This window comes from Rhinatrema bivittatum, chromosome 13, assembly GCF_901001135.1.
Source record: "Rhinatrema bivittatum chromosome 13, aRhiBiv1.1, whole genome shotgun sequence".
In the NCBI taxonomy this organism is placed as follows: Eukaryota; Metazoa; Chordata; class Amphibia; order Gymnophiona; family Rhinatrematidae; genus Rhinatrema; species Rhinatrema bivittatum.
Genome location: NC_042627.1, coordinates 13,329,510 through 13,342,757, shown reverse-complemented (window position 1 = coordinate 13,342,757; position 13,248 = coordinate 13,329,510). Strand labels below are relative to the sequence as shown.

Here is a 13,248-nt window from a genome sequence, read left to right as displayed (position 1 = left end):
GAGAGGGAATCTGCAAGATACTGGCCCTTCACATTCTTGTGTCCTCGCCACACCCACGTTCAGCATGAAACAGAACAGGGTGCGGGAGATAAGACTGTCAGCAATACGGTAGTATTAACTACATTTCTCAGAAGTGATTAATGACAGTCTGCCTTCCCCTTCCCTGGAATTTCAAATTACACTAAGAGGGGGCTCCCACACCCCATTCAAAACCTCTTTGGGGCTATTCCCTCACCCAGGCCCTTTTGTGGATTTTAAATGTTCAAAGTGTCGTTCATAAACTGCAACGTTTCACAGATAGAAGAAGACAGGTGACAATATTTGGGAAAGCTAAGTGGGGAAAGTAGTTAGAAATGCAAATATTTGAAAAAAAAATGGCAAATACAAAAACAGGGGGACAAGCCTTTTTTTTTATATGTTAGTGAGAGAAGAACGTGCAAAAGTGGCATTGTGAGACTCAAGAGATGAAGGAAAGGAAGAAAAAGCAAAATTGCTTAACAAATATTTCTGTTCAGTGTTCACTGTGGAAAGGCCAGGGTCAGGACCAAATAAAATGACCATAAATAAGATTGGAAATGAGGTAACTGATTTTCAGAAGTGTCTTTTCCTGAGGAGCTAATATTACACTTAAAGTAGATAAAGTGATTGGGTCACATGGGATGCATCCGAGGGTATTAAGGGAACTTAGACAGGTTCCTGCAGCTCCAATGGTTGACCTTTTCAATGCTCTAGAGAGTAGTTCTAGAGGACTGGAGACAGGCAGATGTGGTTCCTAGTCATAAAGGAGCCTGGGAACTAGAGGCTGCTTAGTCTGACATCTGTCGTGAGCCAATTGCTGGTAAAATAGAAAATAGTGCAGATTCTGGAGTCCAGTGGATTGCAAGCATGGTTTTACCAGAGGTAAATCTTGTCAACGAATCTGATTAATTTCCTTGATCGGGAGACCAGAGAGTTAGATCAGGGGAGAGTGCTAGATACAGTGTACTTGGATTTCAGTAAGGCTTTTGACATTTATATGGTTCCACATAAGGAACTTATGAATAAATTGAGCGCTCGTGGTATGGGCCCTTCAGTGATTGACTGGGTTAGAAACTGGTTGACTGGGAAGTGACAAAGGGCAATGGGGGGATTGGGGGGGGGGGGTATTACTAGCGGTGTGTTTCAGGAATCTGCCCTTGGGACTGGTTCTTTTCAACATTTTTTTTAGAGCAACATTGCGGGATTGTTGGGAAAGGTTTGTCTATTTGCCGATACCAAAATCTGTAACAGGGTAGACAGGCAGAACATGCGGAACACGTGAGGGATCTGGCAAAGCTCGAGGAATGGTCTAAGATCTGGCAGCTAATTTAATGCTAAAAAACAAAATGCAAGGATGAATTTATGCTGCAAGTGTGCAAGGGAGAGGTACAGTACTGGTGGGGAAATTATTCTAAGCATGAAAGAACAGTGGAATCTGGATGACTGCATCCGATGACCTTAAGGTGGCCAAACAGGTGGATAAAGTGACAGCAAAAGCCAGATACTTGGCTGCATAGGAGCAGGGATGACCAAGTGTATTAGGAATAGAGAAAGCGGACCAGAAGACTTTAGACGCACGTGTAGGGACAAAATAGTCCCCACCAAAAAGTTAAAACACTGCCAGCAGGAATTATGATTTATAGCTTAGGACCACTTCAAATAAAGAAATCTGAACTGTGCCTACCTATGTACCACACCCTATAAAATCCTTGTCCCCAGCTCCATTAATCTTTTGTCAACTTCTAGCAAAGATAGACTTGAGGCTGCACCACTTATCAGTAAGGGGGATGTGATAAGGGAAGTGAACTTAAATACCATGGGGGCGGATTTTAAAAGGATTTACGCGCGTAACCACTCCTGCGTGCACCAAGCCTCTTTAGCATAGGCCCGGCGACGCGCTCAAAGCCACGGGATGCGTGTATATCCCGGGGCTTTGTGAAAGGGGCAGGGCGGGGGCGGGGCCGTGCCGGGGGATTGTGTGCTGGCAGCCAGCTGGCAGGCGTAATTTACAAAATAACATGCGCGCGGCTGCGTGCGCATGTTATAAAATCGGGCCTACATTTGTATTTTTTTTAACATATGTGATGTGTTTTTCATATACAGTACCTTTTTAATTTTGTATATCTATATAGGCCTATATACCTTTCCTGTTATTATATATATATATACACTCAGCCAGATATACATACATAAAGCCTTTTGTACTTTACTCTTTGTGCTGTTTCTTGATCATTTCCAGTACTGCAATCTGGCTGGAACGGCGGAGGGAATTGCTGCTTTGAGCCCTTCTCCTGAAATTACATATCTGACAGTCCCAGGAAACTTGCACCTAAGCACTGGGGCCCTGGAGGAGCCCGAGACAGGGCAGTGAGCTGAAACGGTGGCTGTGGGAGCTCAAAAGGTCTCACTATACACTTCTTCGGGCCCTGGTAAGTCTCCTGGTGTTTCTGAAAAACCTACAGTTATTACCCTGGATTGTCTATGGGCTGTTCCGGTCAAGATGAGGCATTATATTTCTAAATGTATTTCAGAAACAGCTACAATCTTCTAAAGTAGAATCCTTGTTTCAACAATTTAAATCTTCAGTTCAGCAGCAAAAAGGATTAAGTTGTAAAAAAAAAAATGTTAATGAAAATAATCCTCTAAATGCTGTAATAGTTCAAGAAAAGATGTCAATGTACCGTAAACTGGAAAGGCTGAAGAACCAAATTAGACATTTAAATCTTTGGATTTTCAATTTTCCTGAACTGTCTAGCATGTTGTCTTGAGACTTGTTTAAAAAATATCCGATTGAAGAATTTCATATAGCATCTGCTGCAGTTGCAGTAATGCACTTTATTTCCTTCCAGTCAACAGTCGAAGGAAAACAAGGACAGGGTAGTGTTCAAGCTTCTATTGATCTATTGACTTTGACTACTTTTCTAGAGCAATTTACTTTAGAGCGTCAAGACAGAGTGCCATTATTTGTTTCTATGTTTTTGAACAAGATCCAAATTTAATAATGTGATTGCATTTTCATAATGCAAATACTCTGTTTCTTGAACAAAGAGTCAGGATTTATCCAGCCCTGGCTAAATTCACCCAGGAAAGACGACTGAAGAGTCTGCGAATTCTTTATATTAGGATATCTGGGTAAATGTTTAGTAAAATATAATTCTGCTGATTATGCATTTTCCCCTTGATTAACTAAGGTTGTTTTTGGATGCCAAGAAACTCTCTAGTTCAACACTAGTGACGATTGGGAATGATCCAGCGTAATTCAGATCCAGCTTTGATGCAGTGGGGTGCAGTCCACCCTTTCTTCCTGTTTCCTTGATTTCATCTTCCTGATGTTCTCTCTAATATTTCTGTATTCCTTTGTTATTTCTTCAGCGAGGTAGTGAGGTAGTTAGCTATTTCAATTTTCCATAACTTTTTTTTTTTTATATTTTATATTTCACATTGGTTTTTGGTTCAAAGGTTTTTTGCTATGTATAGAAGAGGACGAACAGGATTAATCAGGGTGACTGCCCGCGACACGACTCCCACACTCACACCGACGGTCAGCCACAAACAAAGGTTTTGACATTTTTGCACTGTGTGGGAAGCAATAGGTGTTATAGATTTGGTATCTTGTGCCTTCACCTGGGGAGATGGTATCATTTGATCAGATCATCAGCAGAAATATACGTAAATTATTAGTAATAATGAAAATTTAGATGTATATATTGCTTTTCATCAAATATAAATTTTAAAGCATTTTCTAAATTTACCTCAGAAAAACATGCAGTAGTCTCTTCAGTGGGTGGCCTAAAAGGAGTGAGGAGGCTACTATCGCCCGGTTATAGTTGTACAAACTGAAACAATGTGAGGCAGAGCTGGATGGTGTCACAGAGTCAGCAGAAAGGGGTTTCAATTGCACCCCACATCTCCCAACTTGTAGCTCATTGATCCAAGAACAAGCATAAAATCTTTTGTTTTATAAAAACAAAGCAAATAAAATACAGAAAAAAAACCCACTAAGTGTAAACACTAAAAACAGAGAAAGCAGAACTTCGACATGTTTACCTCTTCACGGGCAGGCTCAGTCGAGAGTTCAGTTGCGAAGTTGCCAGTGTAAGGGAAGATAAAATTGTGTGCTCCGTGAATCTGGTTCTTAACCATGTCACCACATATAGGAGAAGGTAGGTGCAGCAGATTTCTGGGGATCCAGGATAGGCTCTACCACACCTAGCATCTTTTAAATTTCAGTACATGTCATTGCAGTGGCTTATTTAAAGAAATGCGAATTACAAATTCCAGAAGGGAATCAGACATGTTCAAAATAAAGAGAACGAGGGGTGTCACAGATTCCGGTAATTCGGGAGAAAGATTACAAAAGAACATGCTGAAAAGGTCACAGGCAAGAAGAGAAAGAAACAAAACAAGCTTACAAGGAGAACACTAAACATCTCCATCTCTAAGTATCTCTCTGCAGAGACATACGATTTTCATATTGAAATAATTAAACTGCACCAGTTTGTTCCATTCAGACAGTAGGCTAGCTTGCCTTTGATATGTATCCAGGTTGGGGGTTTTTGTTAATGGAGCTGTAGTACAAGTTCCATGCGAGGCTGGCGTGGGGCTTCAAGTGTGATGGAAGCTGATGTGTGAAACTGTTTGTCCCATCAACATGCTACCCCCTCTGCCATGCTGTCAGGGAATGTCCTGAGGATCCTCACGTCTCTTTCTTGCTTTCTTCTGCTGGAAGATGCTCCTCATTCCACCTATCAACTCCCTCACATCTGAAAAAAACAGTGCCTGCCCTCCCCCCCCCAGGCAATACAATATAAACATCCAAGGACCGTGGGACCTGAGGACAAAATTGAAAGGAAAATGTGTCATCTGCATGCTAGAAAAATTTTAAAAAGTTATTTGTTTAAATTAACTCCTCACCCCCAAAAAACGTCTCTTGTGGCAGCATACACTTAAAAGAACTGGCAAACATACAAAACAAATTTATTGGGAGGTTTCACATAGCTTCTCCAGTGGCAAGCAAGGACCTAACCCTTTCCAACAATTTCAACCCATGCATCTTTGCTGAACCATCAGGCACACAATGAGACCATACCAGAACTACAATCAAAAAGGTGAATTTTAAGACCTGTGTGCAGGAGCACATGTGCGCGCGTTTGCCGTTTTGTGCACATGGATGCAAGCGATTTTATAACATATGTGCGTATACGCGCGCTCGTTATAAAATCGGCTATATGCGCGTAAATGTGTGCACAATTTTACACTGATGCGCACATGGGTGCGCAAATGCCGCATCGATTACGTAAGTGGGGGTGATTTTAGTAGATACAAGTGCAGACACAACTACCTGTTTGCCCAATTCGTTCCCAGTACGTCCCAGTAAAGGAGAGGACTACCTAAACGCCCTATCTTACTTGCTTCCCTTTAACCCTATTAGCCTCGACCTTTAAAACCCCACTGAATGGAGAAATTACTTACCTGATAATTTCATTTTCCTTAGTGTAGACAGATGGATTCAGGACCAGTGGGTTATGTGCTCTTCTCCTAGCAGATGGGAGCCGGAGTCAGATTTCAAGGCTGACGTCACCCTAGATATACCCATGCAGTAACCTCAGCTCTTCAGTATTCTCTTCGAAAAGCCATTGTGGATATATCTTTGCTTAAATAACTTGATTAAAACTTATTAAACTTGATTGAACTGATTCAACTGATTAAAAAAACTGGAGACCGCCAATGTACTCAATCAATTAACGCCGACACCGGACAAACCGTGGGTGTCTTGAACTAGGGGTAGGCAACAGCTTACCCGTAATTGCTTAGTCTTTGAGGTTCGCTTTCCGAGGTCCTCCTTCTTTGGGGCAGCTGTGGGCGGGATGCTGAGTCCATCTATCTACACTAAGGAAAACGAAATTATCAGGTAAGTAATTTCTCCATTTCCTAGCCTGTAGCCAGATGGACTCAGGACCAGCAGGATGTACAAAAGCTACTCCCGGAAAGGGCGGGAGGCTGCCCGTGGCCCACTTAGTACTGCCCTTGTGAAGGCTGCGTCTTCTCAGGCCTGAACATCCAGGCGGTAGAACCTGGAGAAGGTGTATAGGGAGCACCACATCGCCGCCCGACAGATCTTGGCGGGCGACAGCAGCTTGGTTTCTGCCCAAGATACTGCCTGGGCTCCAGTAGAATGTGCCTTAACCTGCAGTGGTAAGGGCTTTCCTGCCTCTATGTAGGCTGCCTTGATTACTTCCTTGATCCAGTGGGCTATGGTTGCCCGCGAGGTCGCTTCTCCTTGCTTCTTCCCGCTGTGAAGAACGAACAAGCGATCCGTTTTGCGTACCGGTTCCGATCTTTCCAGGTATTGCACCAGGATCTACTGATGGCGAAGAAAGCGTGAGCCTTCTGAGTCCTTATGTTCATCAGGAGATGGTAGGGAGATGACTGGGTTCAAATGAAACTCAGAAAACACTTTCGGTAGGAAGGAGGGGACGGTGCGCAGCTGTATGGTTCCAGGAGTGAACCTAAGGAACGGTTCCTGACAGGATAGTGCCTGTAGTTCAGAGATGTGACGAGCTGAACATATTGCCCCTGTCCTCCGGTAGCCGAGGCACTGGGGATTCACCCCACTTGCTGGCTAACTTCTCCAATTCGCTTCCGAATAAGAGCGATCCTTTGTGAGGTTCCTTTGTGAGGTTCGCTTTAGAGGTCGCGTCAGCAGACCAGTTCCGCAACCATAACTATCTTCTGGCTGCCACTACCAAGGCTACTCCTCTGGCTGAGGTCCGCACCAGATCTGAGCTTGCGTCCGTCAGAAAGGCTGCTGCCGGTTCAATTGTTTCACCGGAATATGTTCCCGAGTTGTTTGCTCCTCTCGAGAGAGGCTCTCGAGAGGAGCAAACAGGAATGTGCCACCAGTGCGCAGCAGGAAGCAATCTGCAGTGTCATTGCTTTGCATTGAAAGCCTGCTTAAGGATGGATTCTAATCATCTATCCTGAGTATCCTTCAATGCAGCCCCTCCCTCAACGAGAATGGTTGTTCGCTTTGAGATGGCATAGACCATGGCATCCACTTTTGGGAAACGCAGGCATTCCTTGGTTGCTGGTTCCAGAGGGTACAAGGCTTCCAAGGCCCGACCTCCTTTAAAGCTGGCCTCCGGGGCGTCCCACTCCAGGTCATCAGTTCCTGGATGGCTTCCATCATAGGGAAGGGGTTGAACCCAGGTCACAGCCGAGGCTGATTGCGCCTGAACAAAGGCTTGCAGCCCTTGGAAAAATTCCAACCAGGAGAAGGTCCCTGGGTCCATTTAATCCCAGGGGGAGTCGGAGTAGGGGTCCCTGAGGTGCCCTCTTGTGGAGAAGCCATTTCAGAGTTGCATAGATCCGGGGTGCTATTGTATGTAGTAGTTCCGGACCCATCCTCAGACAGTGAGGGACCAGGTTTTGGTCCCCCCCTGGGCTTCTTTGCAATGCTGACACAGGCAGGACTCCAGTTCAGACTGTGCGGCTCTTATATGGCAGGCTGTGCAACGAAAGTGCCTTCTGGGCTTCTTGGACGCTGGTGCCATTGACTCTATGTCTAGGCGCACAGGTAATGTGCTTCAATGTGCGTGCAGTGATGCACGTGAGCACAATGCGCGCGTGCAGTTGTAAGTGCGGCTGTGCATGTAGTTATGTGCACGTTGTGCGCACGGTTATGCGCACAGCCGTGCACGCGTCTGTATTGGATGCGCACAAGTTGGGCGCATCGGCCGTCTGGCCTGCCCCGCGTGTACCACTGGTTGAGAAGGGACGATGGTGCTGACGCTCCTCCATGTGTAAGATGGCGCCCCCGAGGGTCTCCACGTCTCTGGACCCCTGCACAGGACCGGGGCCTAGCCCAACCAAGGCTGCTCAACCCGATCGGTGCTCCCTTTTTACCTCGCCGGAAGAAAACCAGAATCGGTACAGCAATCTGAGCCCTGGAGACCGGAGATCTGAATTTAAAGATTTCTGCTTACCTGGTCTCGGCGCTTACCGATCGTGTGCCGGGATGGTCTCCAGCTGCGGGGGGAGAGGACTTTACCTTCACCGCCGCGCTCGGTTGTGCACCCGCTGCCTTTCAGCTATTCTGGGGGCTAAGTCCATGTCGGGAACCGGCTACCTGACCAAGGCACACCCCTGAGGGATATCGAAAATCACCTCAGGAATTCTAAACTGGGGGAGGGACCCTTAGGTATCACCGCAGGAGAGCGGGGCTCGATCTTCTATAAGGTAAAAAACCTCTCTTCTTTGCTGTAATTCTTAACACTATTCTAGTGTGTGGGATAGTGTCCTCATCTGCTAGGAGACGGAGAGAATCTGAAGAGCTGAGGTTACTGCAGGGTGACGTCAGCCTTGAAATCTGACTCCGGCTCCCATCTACTAGCAGAAGAGCGCATAACCCACTGGTCCTGAGTCCATCTGGCTACACGCTAGGAAACAGTGTAGTTTTTTTTGCTTCATGACTTACATGCTGTCCATAGCAGAAGTAAAGTTACACGGATAGGGATCCCGGTGCGCGCTATATACTTACACACGGCGCGTAAATACTTACATACTGGTTCCATTCAAATTTCTCGGAACGCCTAATTCCCTGTCTATACCACACCCGTGCTCTGCCCCTTTAAAAAACATTTTTTTTACTCGCGTACCTGGGCGCCTCTTAAAATCCATGTGGCACGCGCTGGGCCGATACACGCACGTATCTCCCGGCTTTGGCACGCAGAGGGTTTTTAAAACTCACCCAATAGTGAGGGCGCAGTCCTGCCAATACTCTCTGGAGCCAGGGACGGGTACAGGTATGGAGTACATTAAAGAAAGCAAGTGCTTTATTGCTTTCTAAATTAACTCTTACTGTATGACTAAAAGATTACATCATCTTCTGTTATTTTTTAGCCATACAGAGTTGGTAATGTAGAGAAAGGACTATCCTAAAAGACAAAGGATTCTCTTTTACTTGTCCACCTCCTGTCTGTTTCAGATTTTGCACAGGGTCTCTCTTCTACTCATGTTTTACATTCTTTCGAGGTCTCCCCCTCTTCTACGCGTCTCTCGCTCGCTCTAGCACTTTTCTTCTCCTGCTGATCAAACTCTTTCCTATGACCCTTCCCCTTCCTGTTACCCTTCCCTATGCTTATCTCTTCTGTGTCTTTTCCTCCTGGGGCTCCTGCATCTCCCGTCCTCTCTAGGGTTTCCCTCTCTCCTCGATCTCTTGCTCTTTCCTATGCCCCCTCTCTATTGTGTAACTTACGAACTGCCCCACTTCTCTTGCCCCAGTGGCTCACGGATTCTGTTCTTGGGCACTTATTTCTGCATCTCCTAAGGCTCTGGGCCTGGACAACGGTAATCATCCTTGCTGCCCCACTCGCCTTCTTTCCTTCTCTTACATACTGCGCCTCCATTTTCTAATCCCTGGCAGTGCCTGAATTGCCTGCATTATTAATTGTACAACAAGGGCTTGGAACATCAGCCTCTGTTCTCCAGAGATATCTGTAGAATCAGGCGAGGCAGGCATTAATCACATTTTTTTGGAGTTGCCTCATCTGGTTTCTTGTGTTTTGTTTTAATGAGTCATATTAGGCAAAGGAGGGAGAAAAATCATCTTCAACTAAAATCTATTCCTTAAAATGTTTACATGTGCATTACATTTCTTAAGAGCAAAATATAGCACATTGTTTGGAAACCATGGAAACCATCCGATTGCTGTAGACAGAGAAGCTTGCATGGTTAGTTGGCCTTGTGAGACTGGTATATTTAAGTCTAGAGTCTAAAATCAACCTTTCTCTGGGTTTAGAGGTTAAACACGAGCCCCCTTCTTTTTATCCAGCAAATTATACTATGGGAAACTAGAAAAAAAAGCTTATGGCTTAACTGTGCCAGTGAAATTTCAAGGCAGATGCATTAGCTAAGCATTCTCTGAAAAAAACAAAACAAATGGTTTAAACACGGTGGTTATGCATTTCCCTCCTGCGTGCCTCCATGTTCGAAGGCACTGAAGCTACTCATCAATAAGCTTTGTTACAGGGTTAGGTTTTTAGAAACTAGAGATCAGCTGAAACCTTATGCATGGCTTTCTTTTGTTTCTCTCCCTTTCAGTCATGGCCAGACATGCCTTTTGTTTGTTGATCAGAGCTTGTACATGAAGGGAGCCTGCTATTAGGGATGTAAAAGATTAAATAGTTAAACAGTAAGTACACTCTTACTGTTTAATCCGGTCTCTGTTTTGGGGGACAGGTGGGAGTGAATCGGGACCAGCGTTGCTTCATGCTGCGAGTTCACACCTCAGATCAGATTCCTCCGAGATCACACACCACCCTCCCTTCTGGGAAAAACCCAATGCACTCCACTCCTACTTTCTTTTAATCAGAGAGAAGTGGGTAGAGTGGTTAGGAGCAGGGTTCAAATCCTACTTCACCCACTGACGTTCCCTGTGACCTTGCGCAAGTCTTTTCACCCTCCAATGCCTCAGGCACAACCTTAGGGGCTCATTCACTAACCTGTGTCAGGCCATTTATCATGTGATAAATGCTGTTTTTCTTGAGGTAAATGGCCTAATGCCTGGATGATGCGACTATATATTTAAAATATCTCGCACTATTCCAGATCCAGCACTGTTCACATTTAAATGAGCTCATTAGCATGCTCGATCATACACTAATTGATGCAAATCAACACAGCTTGCCCAAAAATTTGCAAGCCATGTTTATCTTATTAGAAGTTAGTTGCAACTCTTGAATTGTAACTAACTTCCCCTGGGAGCCTCGGGACATGAACACACATCCCAAGGCTCCTGGGGCCCTGAGTAACCCCCCACCCTAAAGGTAGATGCAAACCCTGGAGGTCTGCACCCCTCCTGCTGCCCTTGGAGGTGGCTGTTGTGTCAAATTTTTTTTTTAAGTAAATTTTTAGTCTCACTGCAAGCCCTATCCTGCCCTCCCCAACCCCAAACTTGTCCCTTTCACTAAAATCATCAGGTCCCTGGCTGGGACTCCCATCCCCCAGCACAGCCTACACCACATTACATAAACCATAGTGGTCTAGTGGCTCCCACCACCCTAAGCCATCCATTTTTTTGACAAAAAAAAAAAAAAGGCTCTGATAGCTTAGTGCCCCCCACCCGATCCCCTGGACCCACTCCAGTTCACCAAAATGTCCTTAGTGGTCCAGTGCATCAGGCAAAGGTCGAGCAGCACCATTTTGGAAAATGGCAGCTACTGGGCCCGGAGCCTAGGGACACTCCGGGGTCCTCTGGACCTCCAGGGACCCTTTAAATGAGGTGGGGGTTCCAGAGGGGCTGGGTGGCCACTAGACCACCAGGACTTATTTTGTCAAAAAGGGGGGATGGGTCCAGGGAGAGGGCTAGGATAGGGAAGGTCAGGGCACCAGACTACCAGAGCTACCTTCCCATATAAGTGGGCGGGGTCCGGGGTTAGGCTAGGGTGAGGGTCAATGCTTTTTAAGGGAAAGGGGTTGAGGGGCACAACTTGCACCAAAGATTAAAATATTAGTTTGTAAAAAAAAAAAAATTGACACAACAACTTGCTGCAAGGGTGGTGGGGGTGAGAGTGGGACAGGATAGAGGTCTTATGTAGATCCCTGGGGTTTTTCCAGTATTTTGGAGGCAGGGGGTGTTCTTGGAGCTGAGCAGTCCCTTTAAGTGTTGGCGGTCCCATTGTCTTAGGGCTGCCATTGCTTATTGCTTGGAGGGTTTTTGCTGCTGCGACATTTTTCTCTACAGGAAAACACTATAGGACTTAGGGTCATTTCCTGTGGCTTTCTGACTCCCGCAGTATAAATACCGTGGCTTAGTGAATGACCTCCTTGGACTGTAAGCCTACCTACAGCCTACGAATTATAACTCGCTGTGAGCGAGTAACTAAATTTAGAATCCAAATCATTTAAATGGTTCACAGTTTAAATTTTAGTCGTTTAAACAGTTAACTTTTGAAACAATATTTACATCCTTAGCTGCTATCCCATCTTTCCGTTCCTAGGAGAAAGCTTACCTGTTTAAGCTAGTGATCAAGGTGGCTGACGACCTCCCGGACCGTGGCGACGAGGTTCTCATTCTCATGGGGACTGGCCAGGATGATGCTGTGCAGCCGGCTCATGTATGAATCAATGGTGTCCATAGTGGGGATCTCACTGCTACCTGCAGGAAGTGGGAGGAAACAAAATAAAGTGAGGAAGAGGGAAAATCTCATGCACATCCATGAGCCGTTTCATAGCCAGAGGAAGAAAGCATGTTAATGACATACAGCAACAAATTATATAATGCAAATGCATGAAAACCAATGCTCTAACTGGATCTTGTTTCCAGTAAGAGGCTATGAATTATAGAGTTGTGCTCTTACCCTATGTGGTCTCTACACAGTTTAGGAAAATTAGTTCTTACCTGTTAATTTTCGTTCCTGTAGTACCACGGATCAGTCCAGACCATGGGTTGAGCCTCCAGTCCAGCAGATGGAGGCAGACCAAAACTGAAAGGGTATCCTATATCAGGACAGAGCCTACCCTGCATCCCTTCAGTATACTCATTGTCAAAGCAGAAAAAGTATAAGGACAATGAGTATAAGGTCAAGCAAGTAACAAGATAGCCAATAAGATTGTTAAGTGAACAATAGAATAATTGAATGAACTCTGTAAATTAGCGCTCTTGTATCAATATCCATTGTCATCTTAAGAAATGCTTCCGGTGCCATTAAAGAGAATCCAAGAAAAGAACCTTCACGAGAACCTGTAAGGACAAGAAGAAAACTTCGAGTGAACAAGTAAAGACGGGAGGGCATCTGGACTGATCCTTGGTACTACAGGAACGAAAATTAACAGGTAAGAACTAATTTTCCTTTCCCTGTACGTACCCGGGTCAGTCCAGACCGTGGGATGTACCAATGCTTCCCTACATAGGGTGGGATCAAGACAGTCCTACGCGAAGGACCTGCCGTCCGAAGGACCCAAATACTGGTGCCTGAACATCCAGACGGAAAAGACTAACAAAGTATGGAGGGTCTTCCACATAGCCGCCCTGCATATCTCCTGAGACACCACCGGACTCTCCGCCCACGACATAGCCTAAGAACGCAAAAAATGAGCCTGAAGACTGTCCGGAATCGCTCGGCCGTGACAGATATCGTCTCCTGCAATCAATGAACAATTGCAGTCTTGGGAGCCTAGATGCCCCTATTGAGACCTCTCCAGGGGACCAAGAGCTGAGCCAAGACGAGA

General features: G+C 45.6%; 1 protein-coding gene across 3 annotated transcripts in view; it reads right to left on the bottom strand.

Moving 5' to 3' along the window:
• Positions 1-3,962: 3,962 nt before the first annotated feature.
• The window catches only part of HMG20A (high mobility group 20A), a 126,245-nt gene continuing 116,959 nt past the window's right edge, over positions 3,963-13,248 (bottom strand). For all 3 annotated transcript variants that reach the window (XM_029575383.1, XM_029575382.1, XM_029575384.1), the window contains 2 exons: positions 12,030-12,175; positions 3,963-4,849 (listed from right to left, as the gene is read on the bottom strand). In XM_029575383.1, the coding sequence (XP_029431243.1) occupies positions 12,039-12,175 (137 nt within the window). In that variant the 3' untranslated portion in view covers positions 3,963-4,849; positions 12,030-12,038. The remainder of the gene's footprint in view (positions 4,850-12,029; positions 12,176-13,248) is intronic.